This window comes from Symphalangus syndactylus, chromosome 1 (genome assembly GCF_028878055.3).
Source record: "Symphalangus syndactylus isolate Jambi chromosome 1, NHGRI_mSymSyn1-v2.1_pri, whole genome shotgun sequence".
Taxonomy (NCBI): domain Eukaryota; kingdom Metazoa; phylum Chordata; class Mammalia; order Primates; family Hylobatidae; genus Symphalangus; species Symphalangus syndactylus.
The window spans coordinates 122452806-122476153 of record NC_072423.2 but is presented as its reverse complement, the minus strand read 5'-3'; the positions used below and the strand labels follow the sequence as shown (position 1 = coordinate 122476153).

The 23348-nt window shown below is 45.5% G+C and overlaps 2 protein-coding genes across 4 annotated transcripts in view; both read left to right on the top strand.

Moving 5' to 3' along the window:
• Positions 1–16367, top strand: part of ACVR2B (activin A receptor type 2B) — a 39019-nt gene extending 22652 nt beyond the window's left edge. The window contains exons 2-11 of the mRNA XM_055282627.2: positions 554–761; positions 1128–1237; positions 1408–1559; positions 1642–1785; positions 2388–2531; positions 2938–3086; positions 4608–4722; positions 5450–5588; positions 5682–5812; positions 6389–16367. Coding sequence (XP_055138602.2) covers positions 554–761; positions 1128–1237; positions 1408–1559; positions 1642–1785; positions 2388–2531; positions 2938–3086; positions 4608–4722; positions 5450–5588; positions 5682–5812; positions 6389–6583 — 1487 coding nt within the window. The 3' untranslated portion in view covers positions 6584–16367. The remainder of the gene's footprint in view (positions 1–553; positions 762–1127; positions 1238–1407; positions 1560–1641; positions 1786–2387; positions 2532–2937; positions 3087–4607; positions 4723–5449; positions 5589–5681; positions 5813–6388) is intronic.
• A 3087-nt stretch (positions 16368–19454) lies between these two features.
• The window catches only part of EXOG (exo/endonuclease G), a 46190-nt gene continuing 42296 nt past the window's right edge, over positions 19455–23348 (top strand). For 2 of the 3 annotated variants that reach the window (XM_055282670.2, XM_055282681.2), the window contains exons 1-2: positions 19499–19717; positions 20827–20976. In XM_055282670.2, the coding sequence (XP_055138645.1) occupies positions 19555–19717; positions 20827–20976 (313 nt within the window). In that variant the 5' untranslated portion in view covers positions 19499–19554. Of the gene's footprint in view, positions 19718–20826; positions 20977–23348 lie in introns of all 3 variants that reach the window. The other variant, XM_055282696.2, reaches the window with a different exon arrangement.

The window sequence follows — 23348 nt, the reverse complement described above, 5'->3', positions numbered from 1 at the left end:
ACAGGGGTGATTAAAAGCACGTATTCTGCCCCCATTCCCATTGGGATGGGTCTGGATTGGGCCTGGAAATATATATTTGAATGAACACTGCCCCCCTTTCCCACACCTCTAACATACAGTGATTCTGATGTGCACTGGTGTTTTAAGGGGGCCTCTTCATCGGTTTCTGCTGCGGCAGGGAAGTAGCCCCTACCCTCACCCAGGAGCCTCAGGTGTTGGTGCCCTTTCTGTGCATCTGGACTCTGTCTGTCTGGCTGTTTATCCATCCTTCTGTGGCATTAGTTTTCCTGCCTCCTCCCTTTTGCTTAGGCCTAGGGGCAGCTGTGATGGGCTGCAGAATGAGGTCGGGGCTGGTGCCAGCTGGCACATGTAAATTAAGAGGTGTTGGACGGATGGGTGGCCTACGTCCAGGAGTGAGTGCAGGAGGTTGGTGACCCCAACCCACCACCCGGCCTCCCTCCCGCAGGGTGGCCTGGCACCTAGGACTGGGAGTAGGGGTTTGGGTGGTGGTCCCAGGGGCATGCTCAGTGGTTCTCTTTTCTCTGGGGCACAGGCTCTGGGCGTGGGGAGGCTGAGACACGGGAGTGCATCTACTACAACGCCAACTGGGAGCTGGAGCGCACCAACCAGAGCGGCCTGGAGCGCTGCGAAGGCGAGCAGGACAAGCGGCTGCACTGCTATGCCTCCTGGCGCAACAGCTCTGGCACCATCGAGCTCGTGAAGAAGGGGTGCTGGCTAGATGACTTCAACTGCTACGATAGGTACCCCAAGACTCGCCCTCCTTTCTTCTTGGACCCATCTGCACTTATACTGCCCACTGGGCCATTTGGGTCTCAGGATGTCTGAGCGGGAGATAAAGGACCAAGAAGGGGCTCTTGAGATGGTAGCCAGGGCCCCACGCCCTTACACACCCTATTTGTCCTACCTCAGCCCTGAGGAGGGGTCTCAGTGTCAACCCCTGGCTGTTCTTCCTTGGCTTTGGGTCTCCTATAGGGGAGGTGAGTTCACACCGTCCCCCTGGTGTTGCCCATGAGGTGCTCTGTCTGTGGGGAGGGGTTGGCAGGTCAGGCCTGGGGGAGTCTTGCATCCCCCAGGTGAGGGGTATATGGAAAATTCTGTGCCTCCAGGCAGGAGTGCGTGGCCACTGAGGAGAACCCCCAGGTGTACTTCTGCTGCTGTGAAGGCAACTTCTGCAACGAGCGCTTCACTCATTTGCCAGAGGCTGGGGGCCCGGAAGGTAAGGGGGCAGTGTGGAAGTGGGGCCTTGAGTCAGCTGACCTGGGCCTCTTTGGCTTGGAGCTCTTGGCTCCTCAGTTGGGTGGGGTGTGGCTACAGGGCCCTGTAGTCTGGCTCTGGAGGTGTGAGGGTGGGCAGACTGTTTGACACAGGGCTCTGTGTGTCCTGCAGTCACGTACGAGCCACCCCCGACAGCCCCCACCCTGCTCACGGTGCTGGCCTACTCACTGCTGCCCATCGGGGGCCTTTCCCTCATCGTCCTGCTGGCCTTTTGGATGTACCGGCATCGCAAGCCCCCCTACGGTCATGTGGACATCCATGAGGTGAGACAGTGCTGGCTTGGGGCAGGGTAGGGTAGAGGTGGGGAGGACAGGCCAGACCTTATTAAGCTTTGCTCTCCCCCAGGACCTTGGGCCTCCACCCCCATCCCCTCTGGTGGGCCTGAAGCCACTGCAGCTGCTGGAGATCAAGGCTCGGGGGCGCTTTGGCTGTGTCTGGAAGGCCCAGCTCATGAATGACTTTGTAGCTGTCAAGATCTTCCCACTCCAGGTGAGTGAGTGAGGGCCTCCATCCAGGTCCTCTGCCTCCACTGTAGCTTGAACTGGAGGCTCTCCTGCCCTGGGGCAATCCAAACCCCAAATATATTGTGGTATGAGAGAAAAGTGAGCCTTATTGGGCCTAGTTACTCTACTTGGCTGGTCTGTAGATTTCATGCAACTATGGAATTTTATCATAGGACTAGGGTAGGGCTTTGCAAAAACTTGATTTGCCCCGGTTTCCAGGGTTTTGTTTTTGACATTGGGTTCTTTCCAGCGGCCCTGGACACCAGATCTGGCTCTGCCTCATTTGTTGGGTGATACTGGGTCACTCACTCCCCATCCGTGGACCTTAGTGGCCCCATTTGTAAATCGAAGTGCTAGCCTTAAGTGATCTCAGGGATCACTGTTGGCCTCATGCTCCGGGGCCTAGCTTAATACAGGTCTTCTCCTGGTCCCCTTACAAATGCTGAGGCTGGGAGGCTGGGGGGTGGGGAATGGGCTGGGAGGCTCAGGGGTGGGGAATGGGGAATGGTTGTTCTGCTGTAGGGCAGTGTGACTGCAGCAGGGCTAAGCCAGCCACTTGTCCCCCCAACCCTTCGCCCTCGGCCTCAGGACAAGCAGTCGTGGCAGAGCGAACGGGAGATCTTCAGCACACCTGGCATGAAGCACGAGAACCTGCTACAGTTCATTGCTGCCGAGAAGCGAGGCTCCAACCTCGAAGTAGAGCTGTGGCTCATCACGGCCTTCCACGACAAGGTGAGTCACACCCATCAGAATGGACTCTGAGAGGAGATGGAATGTCCCCTAGGTGGCTCTCCATAATATGATGACCCCTTCCCTGTGGAGATGTCCACCATGAGGTACTCTGCCCCGGTAGCACTATCCACGATGGGGTTACCCCTGCCATAGGTGTGGACATAAGTTCCCCTATGATAGGAACCTCTCACCCTGGGATAAGTTTTTATGATAAGAGTAGTGACTCCATGATTCCCACCCCTAGCCCTCCCTGCCTCCTGGCCTCATCCATCTTCCATCTTGATTGTAGTAGCCTCCCAGGAGGGCAGCCTAGCCATTGGCCCACTGAGACTTCTCTGCCAGGGCTGGGCTGGGTCGTGTCCTGTACCCAGAATCTGTGCTCAGGTTCTGTGCTGTCTTCTCTCAGGGCTCCCTCACGGATTACCTCAAGGGGAACATCATCACGTGGAACGAACTGTGTCATGTAGCAGAGACGATGTCACGAGGCCTCTCATACCTGCATGAGGATGTGCCCTGGTGCCGTGGCGAGGGCCACAAGCCGTCTATTGCCCACAGGTACCTGGGTCAGCAGGTGCCTTTCCTGCACTTGGCCTGGAGCTGTGGGAAGGGTTGGTGGGCGAGAGCAGTGTCTGGAGATGTCTCAACTTCCTAAACATACTTACTCTGCTTGCTGTGTGTCCGAGGCAGCTGGGCACAAAACCTGGCCTTCCCACTGTGTCCTGGGGATGGCATGGCCTCCCAAGCTGGTTTTTGGTGCCCTCTAATGGCCACATGAAGTGCTGACTCCATTACTTTGGTTGGAGAGTTGGCTCAGTAGTTCTCAAATTTTCTAGTTTAGGACCCCTTTATACTCTTAAAAGGACTTTTGTGTAAGTGGATTATGACTATTGATATTTGCTGTATTTGAGCACACCCACACATCCCATTCGCTGTCAGAGTGAGGACATCACATCTCATGTAGCCTCTGGAAAACTATGCTCCTAAGAGAATGAGCCTTAAGAAAGCAAATAAATGAAAATAATTTTGACTTTATAGATTCCCTTGGAACAGTCTTAGAGATCTTCTGGGGTCCTCGAACCACACTTTAAGAAACTCTGGATGAGCTCATCACTGTCATGCTTACTAAATGGCAGGCAGTGCTCTAAACACTTGAGAAGTAGCAATTCATTTAACCTTCATTACCGCCCATTGAGACAAGTACTGTATTTCTCAGCTCTGTCTTGCAGATGGAGGAACAGTAGTACAGAGAAGTTGAATGACTTAGCCAAGGTCTTGTAGCTAGTTGAGTCTGGTTCTGTGACTGTGAGGGAGGGGAATGAACCTCAAATTCCAGCGTTCAAAGCTGAAGGGTCCCTGATGGTAATAACAGTAATGACACAGAAGGTAGACTGTATGAAATTGCTGTTTTTGTAGGTCAAAAGATTGAATGTTGTCTCCGCTATATGGCTCAACTTAATAGGAATACCTAATAAGTATGCCAGGTGTGGCCCTAAGCATTTGCACTTACCACTCAGTCGAATCCTCACAAGGCTGAGACAGGCATTGGGGAAATTGAGTACCACAAGTAGCTTTGCTTAGTTAGAGGTGGAGCTGGGTGCATGCAATAGCACCCTTGCTCCACCCAGCCTTCATGGTGAGCTTGAGGCCCTAAGGGGTCTCTGCAGGATCCTAGGAAAGCTAATATTAAAATCCTATTCTCATTCACATTCCAAATGCTGTAAATTCTTCTCAGAAAACTTGCATCCCAGGCCAGTGTGCCTGTCCACAACCTCTCTGAGAATATATGGCTGCCCTTTGATAGTGTGGGGATTGGGACAGGGTCTGCCCAGCCATTAGGGTAGGTGTTGCTTTGCCAACCCTGGGGGAAGCCTTCCATCTGAAGTGCACTGAGGGATTCTCGCACCCATGTTGGCGCCTGCAGCTCCCTGCCTGTGCTGCTTCACCTCTGCACCCCAGGTAGGGTGGGATGGCCTGGTCTGGGGGCTGACTCTAGGGCACAGACTGTAATATCTTGGGAACCAAGGTGGGAGTTGGATCATGATGTTAAGCTTTATCTCTGCCCACTTGTTTCCACAGGGACTTTAAAAGTAAGAATGTATTGCTGAAGAGCGACCTCACAGCCGTGCTGGCTGACTTTGGCTTGGCTGTTCGATTTGAGCCAGGGAAACCTCCAGGGGACACCCACGGACAGGTAACAAGCCTCACAGGGCAGGAAGAGAGGAACAGGCCTGGGGTAGATACTTTGCCCTTTTCGTGCTCAGCTGGCGAGGTACAGGGATGAGGGTGACTGCATGCGTTCAGAGGGAGAACTCAGAACAATGCTCTTGTTTGACCAGTGGAGAAACCAAGGCCAGGAAGGCAGTGTAGCTTAGCTTCTATAGGACAGTCAGCTGGGAAACGTAGAGATTCCCCATTGGGGTTTTGACCACTAGTCCTTGCAGTCTTAGTCTTTCTCTCACTTTTTTAGTTTTAATTCCTAAGATAAAACAGAAAGAAATGTACTAAGGATCCAAACAAAGAACCTGGAAAAAGTAACTAAGAATTAAACTTAGGAAATCATTCCTAAAACAATCACTGTTATTATTTTTAAGTGTTCTCCTTCCCTCTTTGTTTTTGGTCTTAATCTCAGTAACATACACATCATCTGTAGTTCCTTGTATTAATTTGGTAACAATTCCATTTTAGATTACTATTATTTCCAGGATATAGTATTTAAAAATTATTATCCAAGTATAATTGATGCTGTGACCTCTTGTAACTGCTGTGAATGTGGTGAATCGAGGTTTGCCATCATTGATAACCTGTCTGAATTGCTGTGTCTTGCCTGCATCTGGTGCACAGAGGCTGTAACTCCCATGTCCCAGCTGTGTGTGTATGGCCAGTCACTGTAAATCCTGCCCTCCTCTGTCCTCACGTAGGTAGGCACGAGACGGTACATGGCTCCTGAGGTGCTTGAGGGAGCCATCAACTTCCAGAGAGATGCCTTCCTGCGCATTGACATGTATGCCATGGGGTTGGTGCTGTGGGAGCTTGTGTCTCGCTGCAAGGCTGCAGACGGTAAGTAGGATGGCAGCCCTGGGCATCCTAGGTTGAGGGATAGGGAGCAGTGGGACCTTAGAGTGATCCTGCTGGGCTCTCTCTTACTCCTAGGACCCGTGGATGAGTACATGCTGCCCTTTGAGGAAGAGATTGGCCAGCACCCTTCGTTGGAGGAGCTGCAGGAGGTGGTGGTGCACAAGAAGATGAGGCCCACCATTAAAGATCACTGGTTGAAACACCCGGTAAGGGGCCTGGTGCAGGCAACTTTGCAGGGGGGTGGAGAAGGGAAAACCCTTCACGTGTAGCAGGTAAGCTGAAATCAAGGGGGAATGGGCAAATAGAAAGTCTGCTACGTTCCCTGGACTCTAGGGATGTGTTCCAGGGGTTATGGGAGTAAGGTAGGATGATGTCCTTCTCCTAATCCCCACTTTGACTGAACTGCTACATTTTGGGCCCTTGTATGGTTTGGGCTTCGAATAAGATTTTGTTTGAATATCAGCGCTTCAAGGCAAGTAGTCGTGTCTGCCCTAGTAGGGGCCTGGGTGTCTCCTTCTCCTTCCTGTGTATGTTGAGGTTCAGTGAGCCTTTCCTAGGGCTGTGGAGTGAGGCCAGTAAGCTCAGAAAGATGACTGCCATGAAGGCAGGCATGCTGATTCCTGAAGTTTTCCCCAGGCCTCTGCTGGTGGACCTGCTGCTGTGGTTGGGGCTGGTGGGCTCTGCCTGATCCTTGGGAACATCAAGTTTACTGTCCCCCAAAGCTTTTCCTCACTGAAGGGCCCTAACAGAGGTGTCTTTCCCATCTGCCCTATGCTGCTTAGGGTCTGGCCCAGCTTTGTGTGACCATCGAGGAGTGCTGGGACCATGATGCAGAGGCTCGCTTGTCCGCGGGCTGTGTGGAGGAGCGGGTGTCCCTGATTCGGAGGTCGGTCAACGGCACTACCTCGGACTGTCTGGTTTCCCTGGTAACCTCTGTCACCAATGTGGACCTGCCCCCTAAAGAGTCAAGCATCTAAGCCCAGGACATGAGTGTCTGTCCAGACTCAGTGGATCTGAAGAAAAAAGGAAAAAAAGTTGTGTTTTGTTTTGGAAATCCCATAAAACCAACAAACACATAAAATGCAGCTGCTATTTTACCTTGACTTTTTATTATTATTATTATAATTATTATAATTATTATTATTAATATTATTTTTTGGATTGGATCAGTTTTTACCAGCATATTGCTCTACTGTATCACAAACAGCGGACACGTCAGCAGGCGTTGAGGTGCTGAGCTGTGAATGCAGAACCAGCGCCATGCTGAAGAGCCTCAGCCACCTCCTGTCCTTTGGGATTCGTTTTTCCCACTTTCTCTTTGTTCGTCGTCTCAGAATCTGTGACACAAAGAAACCCATCTCCTGTCTTAGGAAACCTAATGCTGCAAACTCTACCTAGAGGAACCTTTGAAGACTGTTACATAAGAACATACCTTCCTCAGAAGAGGAGTTTCCTCTGTCCTCTGCCCTTCTCCCCTCCCTCCCTCCCCTCCTTTTATTTTGTTTTAGTGAGCTTAAGAAACAGCAGATGCGTCTTTCACGGATCTAACGGGTGTTGTCCTGACCGAGAAAAAAACTGGGATGAGAATGGTTTGGACTGGAATTGGAAGGGGAGGACGGTACTGGAGGTAGGGTTTGGAACAGAGCTACACTGGACTCGGGCACATTCGGAGCAGCATCCTTTAGTATGGAGGCTACTTCTCAGGTAACCAGGAATCGAGGGGAAGGACCTTGTGGAGGCCGAGCATTAACAGCAAGAGCGGGGTTTGGAGAAAGTCTGAGACTGGGTGCAGCCCTGACTTACCTGCTGGCCCTGACCAGTTTCTTTTCACTAACTTGGCCTTGGGCATAGGATGAAACATTTTTTCTGCCCTAATTTTAAAATTAGGTGAGGGTAGAATCATCACAGGTTAGGAATACATTCTTCATAAGACACGATGCTGTAAATACCCTTAATGGACGAAAAGTTGAAATACTTTTGTTTCCTCTTGGAGCAGTTCAGGGAAGTGCCCACAGGGGGTTGTCCTGCACAGATAGGGCAAGAGGATTTCCTGGGTGGAGTCTGCCAAGGCCTGCCTCGCTGGGGACCCCAGAGTCCTGCAGCTCTCGTTCCACCCCAGGTGGTGACATTACTGTCCCCTTTCTGTGGCTCGTGGACAAGACTTTCTCCAGACCCCTTAAAGTGGTACATATTCTAAAAAACTGTTTTTCTATTATGCCATAACCTTGCTCTAGTCAGTGAATGTTCCTAATGCTGCTGTTTCAACATTTGAATTCTTTTTAATTTATGAAACATGCTAAATTTTTTTTTCAAACAAAACACACACATCCACATATACACATGCTTTGCTATGTGGCTTCCAAGGTTTAAATTTTGAAAAGTAAAAGAATTAAAACTTCACGACCACAGATCACCTCAAACCAGAAATACCTCAGAATTTTCTACTTGTGTAAGGTTTATTATATATTTTGTTAGTTGTGTTGTCTTGTAGTAAGTATATTTTAATGTAAGTTGGCTTTTATGACAAGGAAGTTTAAAAGAAATAGAGAAAGAGAAAAAAGTTTGCATCTTCTAGGGAGTGCTACCATTTTTGTTTGATAACGCCCCCGTGTAAATAATTGTCATCAACTGTAGGTTGGCTGTCTGGGCCAAGTCTGGGCATTCATCAGTCTTGTTTGTGACGGCTTTTCCTTCTGGTTTCTTTAGATCATTTTATTTAAAAACAGTGCATCTCTTCATCATGAGGGTAGGCAAGGCGGGGGCCGTGGGGAGAGGTTGACCTGGGTGAGAATTGAAGAGGCCGCCTCCTCTTGGGTTGTTTGGAGCTTCACATGTAATTCACATGTAACATGTAACTTGATCGGTCAGTGTTCAGAATGACAAGTAACCCCACTTAAACTTGGTGGTAGAAGGATGGCCCTTAGACCTGAATGGGGTGATTTTACTTGAGATTTAACTTCTTCAGCAAATGAACAGCAACATTGGAAGAGATCTGTGGTGCCTCTGTGAAGCACACCATGACTCAGGCCAGTCTTTTAGTGCAGCATGTCTGGGAGTGAAGGGTTTTGCCCTTGCTGGTCTTGGAGTCCACAGTGTGAGGGGCACTGCACACGTCTGGGCATCTACCTGGCATGCTATGTTCAGTGTCTGGGGCTTGCTGCCCGGGGGTCCTTTCCTTTGGGTGTTGGGGCACAGGGTGTTATGGGAGGCCCGTTTGCTTCTCTCTCAGAGCTCAGTTTTTGCTTCATGGGTCAAAATGTGGGCTGGCCAAGTGGTTACAGGAACAGCATTTTGGTAAGCTATGTTTTTTTTGTTTTTTTTTCTTTTTTAATGGTTTGATTTTGTGCTGTGGTATTTTTCTTCCCTTGGAATAATTTTTAATGGCAAAACAGGCCTTACAGCAGTTGCTTTTCTTTACCATTTATTTCTTTAAGAAGCTTTAAAATATTTATTGAAAAGTGCCATATCTAATTTCTTTAGCCTTCTCCTCAGGCAGTGCAGGCATCTTTACCTTTCATCCTCAGAAGAAACAAACCACTATCAAATGTAGCAAATTTACTGCAGGAATAGTTAGGTCATGATACTACCTGAACACTAAACCCCAGCCTCTTTGTTTGGTTTTAGTTCCTCTGGGTGGTTTTTCTTTTGTGTGCTGGCTTGATTCTTGTGAGAAGTTTTGACCTGGCCAAGAGAGGGTTGAGCCATGGTTCTGGTGCGGGACTTTGCGGTCAGGACACAGTACAGACAGGTCAGGCCTGCATGCCTTTTCCCTGGGTGGCCTCCCCCTTAGGCCCACCGTGCGCTCAGCCACTATAGTGTCCCTGTGGGGCCTTGCCATTAGATGGTGTGTCAGGAGATGGTACCTTTTTGGTGTGGCTGGGGAGGAGGGTGATCCATGTCAGTTCTTTGGGCTTCAGGCCGCTCTTCCCCTCATGCTATGGTGTAAAGTGCACCCATCAGGTGGTATATCTGGTTCTGATGGCAAGAAGAAGGTGGGGGATCTCCTTATAGGGCATGGGTCTAGGAGCACAGGTGGGCCTTTTGCCCTGGGTAAAATGTTTGTCTGTTTGCTGTCATGTGTTCTTTGAGGAGTGAGCCATCTAGGGCCCTATTTTGAATTTACTGGGTCGTAGAGTCTCTGCCTGTGCTCTTTTCCATAATGACTTCATGTAACACGCACTTTTGGTGGGCTCAGATAATTGGTTTCTTTTTGTTTTTGATCTCAGGCTCTGTGACAGACTGGGGAAAATGGGGCCTGGCATCATTTTCCCTGTCAATGGGAGGGGCTGTTCCATGCAGGGTGGGAGGGGACCAAGTTAGCAGAGAGTAGCCAAGGATCCTTACTTCTTCCTTTCTAGTGTGCTGTCATCCAAGCAGGCTCCTGGCTGTAGGGATGGGCCTTGGGGAAGAATCTTCTTTGAAAGCATCTATGATAACTGAGAAGTCATCCCTAGCTGGAGAAATCCAGTAATGAGCAGAAGGAGGAAGCAGGTGAGGACAGAGGCCATTGCATTACAGTGTCATGCAGAGGGCCCTCAATGATGGGGCATTGGGAAAGGCCATGGACATAGTCATCAGAACATCCTGGCCTGGCATAAGCTGGGTTTTCTCCTGGGACCATTGGTCCTCAGCAGGAGTTCTTTGCATGAGTTGCTCAGAGGCAAGGGCTGCAAATGGGCTGTTCTTAGGAGAAAGTGACACCTGGCTGTGAGGGAAGATGGTGAGCATTGTTAGCCTTTGTTATCCAGCGTGGCCTTCTTGTCCTGTCTGCTCTGGAGAGGAGCCGGTGGGACCAGTCCTGCCTGGGGAGGGCATACCCACACGTGCTAGCTGATTCTGACTCTGAATACATCCTGTAGGGACTTGGGGGTGTTTCTGCAGAACAAGGAGGTTGTTTTCCAGCCTTGAACATCTTCAGGAGGATAGAGACTCATGCTCACATATTCTTAGCAAAGGGAAGGGTCTCTCACCTCCAGGCCACAGAGATAGTTCTTCCTGTGCCCTAAGAGGCCAGGCTAACCCTCTTGACATAACTTAGACGGCAAAGCACTTCATCCTGTAGTTGGGCTCTGTCACCTTTCTCTTCAGTTGGCCACATTCTCGTTTCCTCCATCCTGCTATGTCCTGTGTGCTTGGGCTGTGTGTGGGGTTTTTCCCTGGTGGAAGGAAGCCCAGCTATGTATTGAATGTCCTTCATGTGTTGTGTGTGGCTCAGAAAGCCTGTCACTTGGCCCCTGTGCTCTGAGCCGTGAGGGTGGGGAGGTGGCTGTTCCATTAAAGTGGGAGTATTGGATGGCCCTCTTGAAACTAGAATTTTCCCTTTTTTAGTATGCAGTATAAAGTTTCCAGCACCTATTGGTAACACAAAGATTTGCTGGTTTTTAAAATAATATAGTAAGCATAAGTATTTAAGTTTTTAGAATTGGTACTAGAAGTTGGACAGCTAGTTATTATTCTCGAAAACTTTATTTCACTAGAAAAATATACTAATTGGAAAGCAGTTTCCAGGAGTTAACTCAGTTTGATTTTCAGTCTCAGTTATTTTAGCCTGTTGAGTTTTTGATGGCACACCTTTGGAGAGATGGCCAGGCCTGATTCCCATTTCAGGGACATCAGACCATACCTTTTTAAGAAGCTCTGTGAATCTAGTCATCCAGCCTCCATCCTGGGCGAACAGCCAGAAAGAGAAGGGGACAAGGTGTCTTTTTCTCCTTCTCACTGGGGTGACGTGAATTCTTTTAGTTAATGGCTGTTTGCAAATTCTAAACTAATGAAATACTCAGCGGCTAACGTGTTCAATCTAGTAATGATGAGTTTAAATCTCAATTGACAGTAATGTTTTAGATAAACAGGCCCAGTAATTCAGTTGATGAACTGTATATCTTCTCAGTATAGATTTGTAAATGTTTAATGAATTCAGGGTTATATGCATAGTTCTTTAAGTAAGATTCCGGGTAGTTGATTTGTAACCAGCAGTCTACCTATGAATGTATCCCAAACCTTTAGAAGGTTGGAAAAGACTTTTGAAATAATGATTTAGTTTTGTAGGAAAAACATGCCCTTGAAAATTAATTCGGTTGACCCAGTAACATTTTTTAAAACAATTGGTGGCTCCAAAAGGCCTGCCAACAAAGAAAAGTCTGAATTATCTAGTGGGACATTTTGAATGTTTTATGTTTATTTTGGGTCCACTGTAAACTTTGGTTCGAACAAGAATTTGAATTTAAAGAATTTACCATTATTTAAATTATTACCAAGTTTTTACATTTTCTTGATGGTATCTTCCAGGTATGAATGAAATAAGACTTTTTGATTGTGGTACTTCCCGTATCCCCTGTAGTGCCAAAACCAGTGATACTTTATTTGCTCCTATGGCAGCTCATAGAGATAACCGAAGTGATTTTTCCTCAGTAATTGAAACACATATTCTCTAAATGCCAATGTGTGGTGATGGGCCCTGCACTGCCTTCATTTCTCTAGGGCAGTGTCTTTGGGTTGTCTGGGGCCTAGGTAATTCTGAGAACTACTGTAAACCAACCACAGGACACTAAAGCAATGTACATACTGCTCTTTGTGTGTATGGAATGGGTTATATAAACCTGGGCTATGCTGGACATCTACAGAAGAGTATTACATTCACTTGCAAAGTTTACATTTCTGAGCTCACAGTTACGAAAAATATGACCCACGAGTTTTTCAGGCAGGTGAGGATGGGTCTTCTTGCAAATGCATGAGTTCTGTCTTGAGTCCTGGGAACTTCTCTGTTGGTTGGGTGTGGGCTCATTCCCTGACTCCTAATCATGTTTGCATCAGAATGTTAGCATTGTAAATAAAAGAATAGGTTGTATAATAGATACACAACACTTGAAACTTTACTTTAAAAGAATTGATAGTTCTACATATATATTTAGTTACATCACTTGACAGATTTCTTCTACACAGTGTGGAGATTGTTTTATACCATAGATTATTTTTATAAAGTTAGTGAATTTGAATGATTTTGTAATCAGAGCTAATGAGCTTTACCTTTCAAGAGAAACACATACACTGGAGCATGAGTGGTGTGGAACTTTTACTTAGCATTTATATGGATTCTTGTGATACACTGGCAGACTGGAGTCAATTTGCGGGTCTTTTTTGGCCAAAACTCCACTTGTGGTTGTGTAGGACAGTGATACTTCAGCTCAGCTTCTTGTGGATTGGGAAGAGAGAGGGTCTGCAATGTGTTTTACATTGGTGCTTCCTCCTGAGATTTCTGTTGAACAAAGGGTTCTGAGGTCAAAAATTAGTTTGTAAGCCTTTGCCATAGGACATAGTCATGTGAGTGTTTGGGGGAACAGAAATTGTATAGGGGTGCAGATTGGGGTGGGATGGGACTCGAATAAGATTCAGGTACAAAAACTTTGAAATGAGAATCTGGTGGTTTGAGTAATCCACCAGACTGAATTATCTAAGATCACATTATCCAGGTTGGGGGGCAGAATTACCCATTTAAGTAATTGTTCAGAAAAGTGGGGAGGGTGGCATGTGGATGCAGTGATCCAATTAAATGGAGAGCTGCCAGGCACATTTTGTCCTCTCTGGTCAGTGCTCTTTTGGAGGTGAGAATGGTTGGGTTGGCTCGCTGCTTCAATCTGTGGAATCAGCCAGGAGCCCAGTGAGGAAGCTCAGAACCCCAGTAACAGCAGAGCATCTTTCAAATAGCTCCAGAGTTTTCCTGCTTTTCTTAGGAAGCTCAGCATCACTGCCACAATATGGAAAGTGGTCTTCATTTTAGCCTATTTATTTTTAGGCAGAGAGTGGATGGTTATTTGTGTGGGACTTTTGGTGGCGATATATAATGAATAATTAAGTTAATTTCTGGTATGCATAATGGCCAGTCCTGAGGCCCAGCTGAAGACCTGTCCCCCAGACCCTGCCCACTGGCTTCAGGCTGCTGCTTCCAGACAGAGGTGCACTGGACGGGATAGTTTTATCAAGAGAATCCCTAATGTGTCATTTTAAACCAGCTGTGCTTTTTATTCATTCTGGTTAAGCGTATAGGTTTACACTTTACCCTTTTTATACTTGGAATAAATTTAGTTCCAGCAGATCTAGTAGCACTCCAGAAACCAACCCCATCTGTTCCCCATAAAAAGAACATTTCTCTGCTCTCCAGCCACATGTCTTGGAATGTAATTCTGTTGTGCCTTTGTTTTTGTCACTCTCTTCCCCCCGAAAGCAACTGCTGTAAGCTTTTTTTCTACTTGTCTTTTCTAGTCCCCAACCTCTACCTTTTTCCTTTTTCCCAGCTCTAATTTCTGGATGCACTTCTGTGATCCAGGTATTTTAAGAACCAGTTACCTCAGACCTCATGTTGAACAGTGTCGCCATCTGGGTCCTCTTGATACTGCAGACTTTTTAACGTACACATGCAGGAACCCTGTTGAGCGTGGGCACTTGTTTTAAAGCAAAACTCTTCCCAAGGACTGAAGAAAGGGCTTCTGGCAAGCTCGTCATGGCATTGTGGTGGGATGGGTCTAGAGTGTCATCTGAATGGTGCTTCCTGTGTTCCTCTTTGAATTCTGCCATTTTCAGTATTCTCGTGTGTCTGAATAGGCAAAGCGATTTAATTGGCTGGTCTTGCACGCAAATTAGTTCCAAAGATAAGCTCTTTGTAACACATTTCCAGTCGCTAATGCTCAAATGTAGAACATTCCTTTAAATGGCAGGATAAAAAACCCACTATCCACCATAGTGCATTTTGGGAAGATGTCTGTAGCATATGTTGCTGTGAAATTAGGCCTTGTGGGATATGGCTGTTTGTCATTTTGATGTATTTTAAATAAATATATATATTTTTTAAAGAGCCTTTTTTACCAGTTCAAAAAGTTTAATTAACCAGCAGTCACCACATCTGAATTTTTGTCTCTGGGGCATAGATGGCAGACCAAGATTAAAAGTGGTAACTCAGCTATACGAGAGCATGGGCTACCTTCCTGGGCTGTCTTGCTGTCCTGCAGACCTGCTGTTCCGCAGACCATGGGACACAAGGTCAGTGTGTTCCCAGTGAGGGTCCCAAGTCAGTCATCTTAAGTGTTTGGTCTCTGCCCCATTCAGTGGACTGTTGACTTCAGTCCCTGCAAGTGCTTTAGCCCGAGTGGGGTTTTCTCAGAGCACTGCCACAAGTTAAGTGTGTGTTTAGCCAAATAATTTCTCCATAAGGGAAAAATGCAGTCACCCAAATTTTACCAACAATGACAGAGATGAGAGTAGGAAAGATTAGGCAACATCTGAGTTTTAATTTGAAAAGTGTCCAAGTCATCATGAAAGGCCGACTGGGAGCAAGTGATTATTAGAGATTCTTCAGGAGACCTCATCTGAAAATGTTAAGACTGCCAGTGAGGGAAGGAATTGTTAAAATGCCAGCGGCTTTTTTTTCCTCTTTTTTTCTATAACTCTGTAAAAATGCAGAGAAAGTTGAGTGGTACTTCAGAATTGAGGGAGAGGGTTACCGCAGAGTAGAAATATATTTCTAGATTTCAGTTCCATACCATAAATCCACAACAATGCCATTTTTCAACTGTACAAAAATCTGCTTATGAACTTGACACGATCTTAATGGTAGTGTCAAAGGCCAAGTTTTTCACCTGTTAATATTTTTCCACATTTGTCCTTGAATCTGAATAACTTTATACAGTACTGTAAATTTAGCTTACATCAAGTTTGATGTCAATTCTTATGAAAAGAGCTTTCTGCATGTAACACATAACGGTTAAAGAACACAGCAAAGGACAAAATTTGCAGGAACAGTTTTGGAACCGACAGAAAATGTCACCTTTTATTTGCCATCTTATATCTATTAGTTTTACCAGCTACTTCTAAATTTGTACATTATTTGTAAGGGAAAGAAGGAAAACCCTAAGACTTGTCTAACTTAGTGGAGAATGTGTGTGTTGGGCTTAGGATGGATAGCTAAGTCTTACTGAGCTGTGTTACCTAACTTGTATATAAAAATTGTAATTAAAAGTTTGGGTTCACCTGTTTCTCACAGTTCAAAATGATGAGTAATTGCAAACTCTGGAAATGTGACTAGTATATGATTTAAGGCTGTAGAAGCAAGGAAGCTCTTTCAAGTGCTAAAACTAAAGACTTCTAGTTTTTGGCTCAAATAAGTACTGTTTGTATACCAGGATATGTGAGATGTAAATGTAGTAGGTCACTTTTCACCCTTGTAGCTATAAAATAAAAATTTTGTAGAACAGAAATAGCTTGTACTACTGAATTAACAAAAGTTATACTAAAGTATCATGTTTTAAAAATATATATATATATATACAGAGTTAAGCTTGTTGCTGTTACCCTGTCTGGATTTGAGAAGTGTGCTGATTTATATATATATATTACACACACACACACACACACACACACGTGCGCACACATATACACCTAAAATGGCCTAAAGCAGACATCCATGTAATTACAGTTGCAAAATGAAAACATTTTGGAAAGAACATTGTATCATAGTTCATTCATTTGCAGTGGATCTTTGTTCCTTTTTACTGTGGTAATTTTAGAAATGAGTGTCAAGTTTGAAATTAGATCTGCTAAGTTGGGGTTTTGCTGCTTGAACTCTGCACTGGGTCCTCAAATAAACCGATGTGAATGTAGTTTTTTCCCCCTGTGTGAAGAAGCAGTTACACCCCAACAATAGGAGGAAAAATCTAGAACTATTTCAAGTTTTATCTTTTTGTATATGAAAATAAAATAATAATAAAACAATCTTGTCTCTCTTAATTACGTGGCAGGGGATTGGAGTTTCCTTTCATGAGGATTAGAAGTAAAATGGTGTTCCGCTGCTTAGAGGGCTGACTCAAGACAGTTCCTGTTTGGTATGTGTAACATTAACAGATGTTAATGGCTGAATGCCTAGTCTGCCATGGTCCTGTGGGGCTGGAGCTAAGCACAGGTCTCCATTTCTGCCATTCAGCAGTTCAGGGTCTAGTTGGGGACATTATGAATGGGGACCATTCTCCTGAACAAACTGTTCTGGGATTTTGAGTAAGTTTCTGCAGGGTAGCATATTTTCCAAATGTCCAAGACACTCCCCCGTTCCCCCATCCTCTGCCACCAGTCCTGTACTTTGCAGACAACCCTGAGCAATATTATTGTAAGTGGAGCAGAGAAGCCTTGAAAATAGTTGTATTCAGGACTATTGCAGATGACAAACTCTGCCATTCCCAAACGTTGCTGAGTACTGGAGTCATTTGCTGAGCTATCAAAAAATACAATTATGGGTCCTTATCCCCAACCTGGAATTAGCAAAGCAGGTCTCCAGTTTCAGAGGTCTGGACTTAATCTCACTAAAGGAACTCATGGTTCCCCAATAATAAAATAATGATAGTCTTTAATACCTAACAAAACAGGAAGGCCCCAGAAATCACCTCACTGCTTTCTGCAGTAACAAGTTTTTTGGTCCATGACTCTTAACTTGCCTAAGTGGAGAAACACCCTTTTAATTCACCCTTTATTACGAGAATTAAGCAACTGTTTGAAACTTTTGGAGAAAGTTTTTGATGAAAGGACCCTTTATTCAGGGACCAGTTGCCCAATATTTGGCTGTTTTTGCTCTTTCACATTTAGAAAGTTCACCTTTTATTAGTGAGTGCCCCTAATGAAGGAAGGAGGGCAAAGGGCTGATATTTTTGACACAAGATCTTGGAGCTGGAAAAGCTGAAAGGTTGGACCTTAGGAGTCATCTGGTTTCTTTGACCAAAAGAAATTTGACACAGAAGTTGGTTTATAAAACCAGGCTTGTCTGAATGAGCAAGTAGAAGAGGGCCAAGGGACCATTTCACTTACCTCCCATCCCTTCGTCATCCCTCAGGCATCCCTATGGAACACCTAGGAACCTTGATTAAAGTTTACAAATCACTGGCCCAATTCCAATTTTACAGGTGGGCAAACAGGCCCAGAGGGAGTTTTCCTACTCAGAGGCAGGCAGCCCTTCCAGTTCTTGACCTCTTGGGACCAAATGTGGGGTTACACTGTTGTTCAGAAGTAGAGGGTCTGGATTAGGAAAAGCCATCTAATATTTCTCTCTCTAGTATTTAGCACAGTGTCTGGCACTTACAAGCGTCTTAAGAAATACAGTACCTCAGTGATTGTGTATTTAGTAAATTCTGGGGAAAGCTGCTGAAGTAGCCTTGAAGCCTACAGATACCAGTGTTGTCTGGTTGTATTTGTTAGGATTCTTGGTTGCAGGTGACAGAAACCATTAGACAAAAAAGGGGGTTTCACTGAAAGGATTCTGGGGGAAATGACTAGCCAAGCCTTCAGAAAGGCAGGATATATATGGGCTTCAGGAGCCTTGGGAGTTGGGGTCACAACATTGCAGGCCTTCTCCACCTGTGTCCCGGTATTTCTTCCATTATTGCTCAGAGCACGACCAGATGCATCTGCTCCTTTGACTTCTTAGCAGGAAACAAGGCTGTATATACAGTGCCAGAGCTTTTTTTTTTTTTTTTTTTTGGAGACAGTCTTGCTCTATTGCCCAGATTGGAGTGCAGTGGCACGATCTCAGCTCACTGCAACCTCTGTCTCCTGGGTTCAAGCAGTTCTGCCTCAGCCTTTCGAGTAGCTGGGATTACAGGCGCGCGCCACCATGCCCGGTTAATTTTTGTATTGTTAGTAGAGACGGGTTTCACCATGTTGGCCAGGCTGGTCTCAAATTCCTGACCTCAGGTGATCCTCCAGTCTTGGCCTCCCCAAGTGCTGGGATTACAGGCATGAGCCACTGTGCCTGTGAGTTTCATGTCACAGCTTTGCTACCCAGAGAGAGTACTAGATCGAAAATCCCTAGGAAGGACTCTGGTTGATGTAGCTTAACCAGTCAGGGTCCTTCACAAGAGGTATTCCTGGCAAGGGAGTAGCCTCCCATTTGAGGCTGTCAAAATAATGTGCACACTTCAGTAGGCTGTTAGAAGTGGCCTCCTGGTCAGTGAATCATCAGTGGGATCAGATGAAAGTTATTCCTACCGGTTATCTAAGAAATAGGAAACTTGAAGTTTCTGCTAAGAACCAAGTCCACACGGAATGCTGGAGATCGTGCTGCAAAATGAAGACTCATTTATTTGTGAGTGGTAGTCCATGAAATCTATCCTTTCTTTGCCAGCAGACGTTCAGCAATCTGGATTTTATATTCTATCAAGACAGAGTAGAGGTGACTCAAACATTTCTAACATTTATAGAGCACTTAGTGACATGCCCCTGGTACTTCCCTAAACATTTTACATGTGTCATCTCCTTTAATCCTCACAAGAACGCTATGGTCTAAGTATTATTCCAATTTAAAAGAGAAGGTTGGGGACAGTGACACACACCTGGACTTATAGCACTTTGGGAGGCCTTGGCGGGAAAATTGCTTGAGGCCAGAAGTTGGATACCAGCCTGGGCAACATAAGGAGACCCCCTTCTCTACCGCTCCCCCACTCCCACCAAAAAAAGCCGGGCAGTGTGGCACGTGCCTGTAGTCCCAGCTACTCAGGAGGCTGAGGCAGGAGGATCGCTTGAGCCCAGGAGTTCGAGATCGCAGTGAGCTATGATCATTCCACTGTACTGCAGCCTGGGTAACAGAGACCCTGTCGCTAAATAAATAAATAGACCTGAGTTCTCTGGAGACCTTAGTGTAACCATATGCGAGTGTTTACTCACCTATTAAATGGGACTAAAGGCATTTTCTTCTCAAGACTATAGCACACCACTAAGCCCTCTAGACATCATATTCCCCATCCATCGCCCCGTCCAGTGGACCAGGGATGAAGCGGGGATCCGCTAGGCATCCCGGTTTGTCACCAGGGGGCGTGCGAGGCCCTCAGCTTGGCGGGCGGCGAGGTGTCGTGGCGGGGGAGGCGGAGGGGCCGGCCTGCCCGCGCATGCGCCGTGGTAAAAGGCCGGTACCTCGGGCAAGATGGCTACCAAGAGTGTCGCTTCCCGCTTCCGGGGCTCCCGGCGTTTTCTGAGCGGCTTCGTGGCTGGGGCTGTAGTGGGCGCTGCGGGAGCTGGGCTCACGGCCCTGCAGTTCTTCCAGAGTCAGGGAGCTGAGGGAGCGTTGACAGGGAAGCAGCCGGATGGTAAGTCTGTGGGCCCGTCCTCCCTTCCCTGGACCAGGTTTCGGGCTCCGACTCCTACCTGGGGTGTGAATGGCAATCCTTGACGGACAGCCTTCACCGTTTGCTGGGCCCCGAGCCCGGCCCTTGGTTTCTGACCTTTATTCTCCCGGCTCGGCCTGCCCTCCCCACCTCGCGTCTCGCCAACTTCCCTCATGTCCTTACTTCCCCCGGACATCTTCGTTTTCTGCACAGAACCACCCCCCCCGCCCGACTTTCTTCCCCGCAGTTACTCATCGCGATATCTATGTTTTAATGTCTGTATCCTCCACTAAGATTGTTAGCTCCGTAAGACTTGAGACTATGTCTGTTTTGGTCTCCATCATCTAACCAGCACAGTACCTGGTACGTAATTGGCATTCAGTAAGCATGAATGAAGGAATAAATTAATACATAGTTTGAGTAGATTAGTTAACTGCCCTTCTTTCGTCATTGTTCAGTTGAAGAATACCTGCTATCCGTCCAAAGTGTATAAAAACTCAATGTTGCAATGGGTACCTTATATTTGACAAAAAAAAAAAAAAAAAAAAGAACACGTGCTCATTTCTTGCACTTTGCGGACGTGCTAATTTAACTTGCTCCTTTGGATACTTGGCATCTAGCAAGAGAACTGCCCCCTTGGTGGGTTGGGGATTTGAGAAGGCATCAGGGGAGGATTGTCTCGAAACTGACTCACTGTTGAATGTGTGCTTGGTTTCTCCCACTAGGAAAAACAGTACCAGTTTTACTGTCATCTTGCAACAGCACACATATCAGTGCTTCAGAGATGATTTGGAAATGTGATGTGAAAGACTAATAAGATCAAGTCTTTATTCAAAAGTTAATGCAGTAGCTGCATTTTATTCACTGATTATAGGCAAATCAGTACTTTGCCTACTGTCTATTTTCTTCATCTCTTAAGTAATTGCAAAAATGAGATTTTCTGGTTGATTCGACTTCTGAGCCAGTCCTTTGTAAATCACACCGCTCTCCTTTTCCTTATAATCTTTCATTATTAAGAGCCACTAATTGTGTGTGTGTGTGTGTGTTTTTTTTTTGTCTCTGTCCCCCCACTTTTTTTTTTTCATTTTTAGGATCTGCAGAAAAGGCTGTCTTGGAACAATTTGGATTCCCTTTAACTGGAACAGATACAAGGTGTTACACTAATCACGCTTTGTCTTATGATCAGGCAAAGCGGGTGCCTAGATGGGTTCTTGAACATATTTCCAAAAGCAAGATAATGGGTAGGTGGTTGAATAAAAAAAAATTGAAGTAACAGTATTTATGAAAGATGTCTCCAAATTTAAAACAGGGATGATTATTAATATTCTCAACTTTTTTCATATCATAGCACATGTAGAAAATTATATTTATATAGCTTACTGGTTAAATCAACCCTACCTGGCAGCCAGAAAGCCAGACCCTTTCCAGCTGTCTCAGGGCTGAAAATACCCATATCTTGACACACTAGTTGGGAGGCTCTGTCATAAATATTACAGCAATGAGCACCATTCAGTTTTACCTTAACAAATATTTATGTGCCTGCTATGTGTCTGGCACTGTGATAACCCTTGGGGACCTATGTGTGACCAGAGTAGAGGATCTCTACCCCAATGACACTTTGAGTTGGGAGAGTGGGTTGACCTATCAAACAAATAATTTTGGATGTATAATTACAATAATTTTTCCAAAGGAAGTGATTGCAAGTTAGTGTAGTATAATTAAGGAACAGTAAAAAGTTTGATGAGAGGCTGGGCGTGGTAGCTCACACATGTAATCCCAGTACTTTGGGAGGCTGAGGCTTTTGAGCTCAGGAGTTTCAGATGAGCCTGGCCAATATGACAAAACCCTGTTTCTACAAAAAATACAAAAATTAGCTGGGTGTGGTGGTGCACCTCTGTGGTTCCAGCTACTTGGGGGACTGAGATAGGAGGATCTCTTGAGCCCGGGAGGTGGGGGTTGCAGTGAGCCAAGATTGCAGCACCACACTCCAGCCTAGGCAACAGAGGGAAACTGTGTCTCAAAAAAAAAAAAAAAAGGTGTGATGAGAGATTATAACAGAAGAACCTGATTTTGATTAGTAAGGCTTCTCTGAAAAAATGGACTGAAGAGTGAATGGAAATTACTTAGGCAGAGGGTTGAATGTGCCATGGGATGTGGAGAAGAGCATTCTGGGAAGAAAGGAACACTTGTATCTTTGGAGGCCCCCAATATGGAGAGGAGTTTTGTTCTTTTAGGGAACTCAAAGAGTGCCAGTAGGTGAATGAGGGAGAAGCTGATGTGAAATGAGGCTGGAGAAGTAGGCAGGTGTGTCAATTTATTCATGTGTCGTTATGTCTTGATAGGGTCCTGTAGAATTACCAGATCTTGATAATGTCAAATTGGTTTCTAGGTAGATTCTTCAAGTTTACACTCCTACCATTGTTGTTTGTTCTCTCTCTCAACCTTCATCCATGGTGAACATTACTGAGCTTTACCAATTTAATGCTCATTTTACTTGTGTTTATTGATTATCAGTGAGAGTTAACATGTTATGCATTAGTCTTTTCTGGTAAGTTATTCTTTACCTATTTCAGTTGGGGTATTCTCTTTTGAATTTATTTGTAAAAGTTCTTTTATTTATTAAGGATATTACCTTTTGTCACAATTCTTTTGTTCTCTTTTGTTATTTGCTTTTTAATTTGCTGTGTGTTCCACATATTCTCCTTTGCTTTAAAATGTGTGCTATGGCTATGCATATTAAAATGCTGATATTAAAGCTAGTGTGTGCCATTCTAGAGTGCACAGCAACCAGCAGAATAACAGGATGCTTGGAATGTACTTGCTGTTAGAGAGAAACTGATGTAAGTGAAAACTTTATCAAGCATATAAGAAAACCTGGGCATTTTATATTGTATAATAAGTCTTGTGAGCTGTGTACTTTTGAGGCAATAAAATAGAGCCAATTAATATTATTTGAAAATAGGGAGCAATGTACCCGTGTTTTACTTGATTTTAATGTAAAAGTTCTTCTGTTTTCAGTAATGAGGGACTGAGTTATTCAGATAGAATCTTCCTGCTGAAAACAGAAAATGTTAATATATAAAAAGTGTATATCTGTATATTTTTTTACTTTTTTTTTTGAGATGGGTTTTTGCTATGTTGCCTAGGCTAGTCTTGAATTTCTGGGTTCAAGTGACCCTCCTGCCTCAGCCTCCTGAGTAGCTGGGACTACAGGTATGTGCCACTATGTCCAACTAAAAGTATATCTTTTACAAAATGACTTAAGAAAAATGAAGAGACAGCAGCATAGTGGAGAATTGCCAGGCTAGTGTTTGTGGGAGAAAGCCAGAATCCAAAGAGGTAAGCGCAGTCTTGGCAAATCAAAACCACATTTGCCTTTGAATTCACAGCATTATGGGGTGAGGAGGATTGAAGGAAAGACCTAAGGCTCACCCAAGGTAGGTTGTCCTGTAGGTCCTGCAGTGTAGGAGACCCTTCCTGTGTTACCCTGGAACTCCAAAGGGCTACATCCTCTGGGAAGAGTGAACTAGAACTAACTTCCCTGCCCACTCTCAGGGACTACATGGAAGGTTGTCTTGGCACTGAACAAAGGCCAAAAGGAAGATAAAAAGTT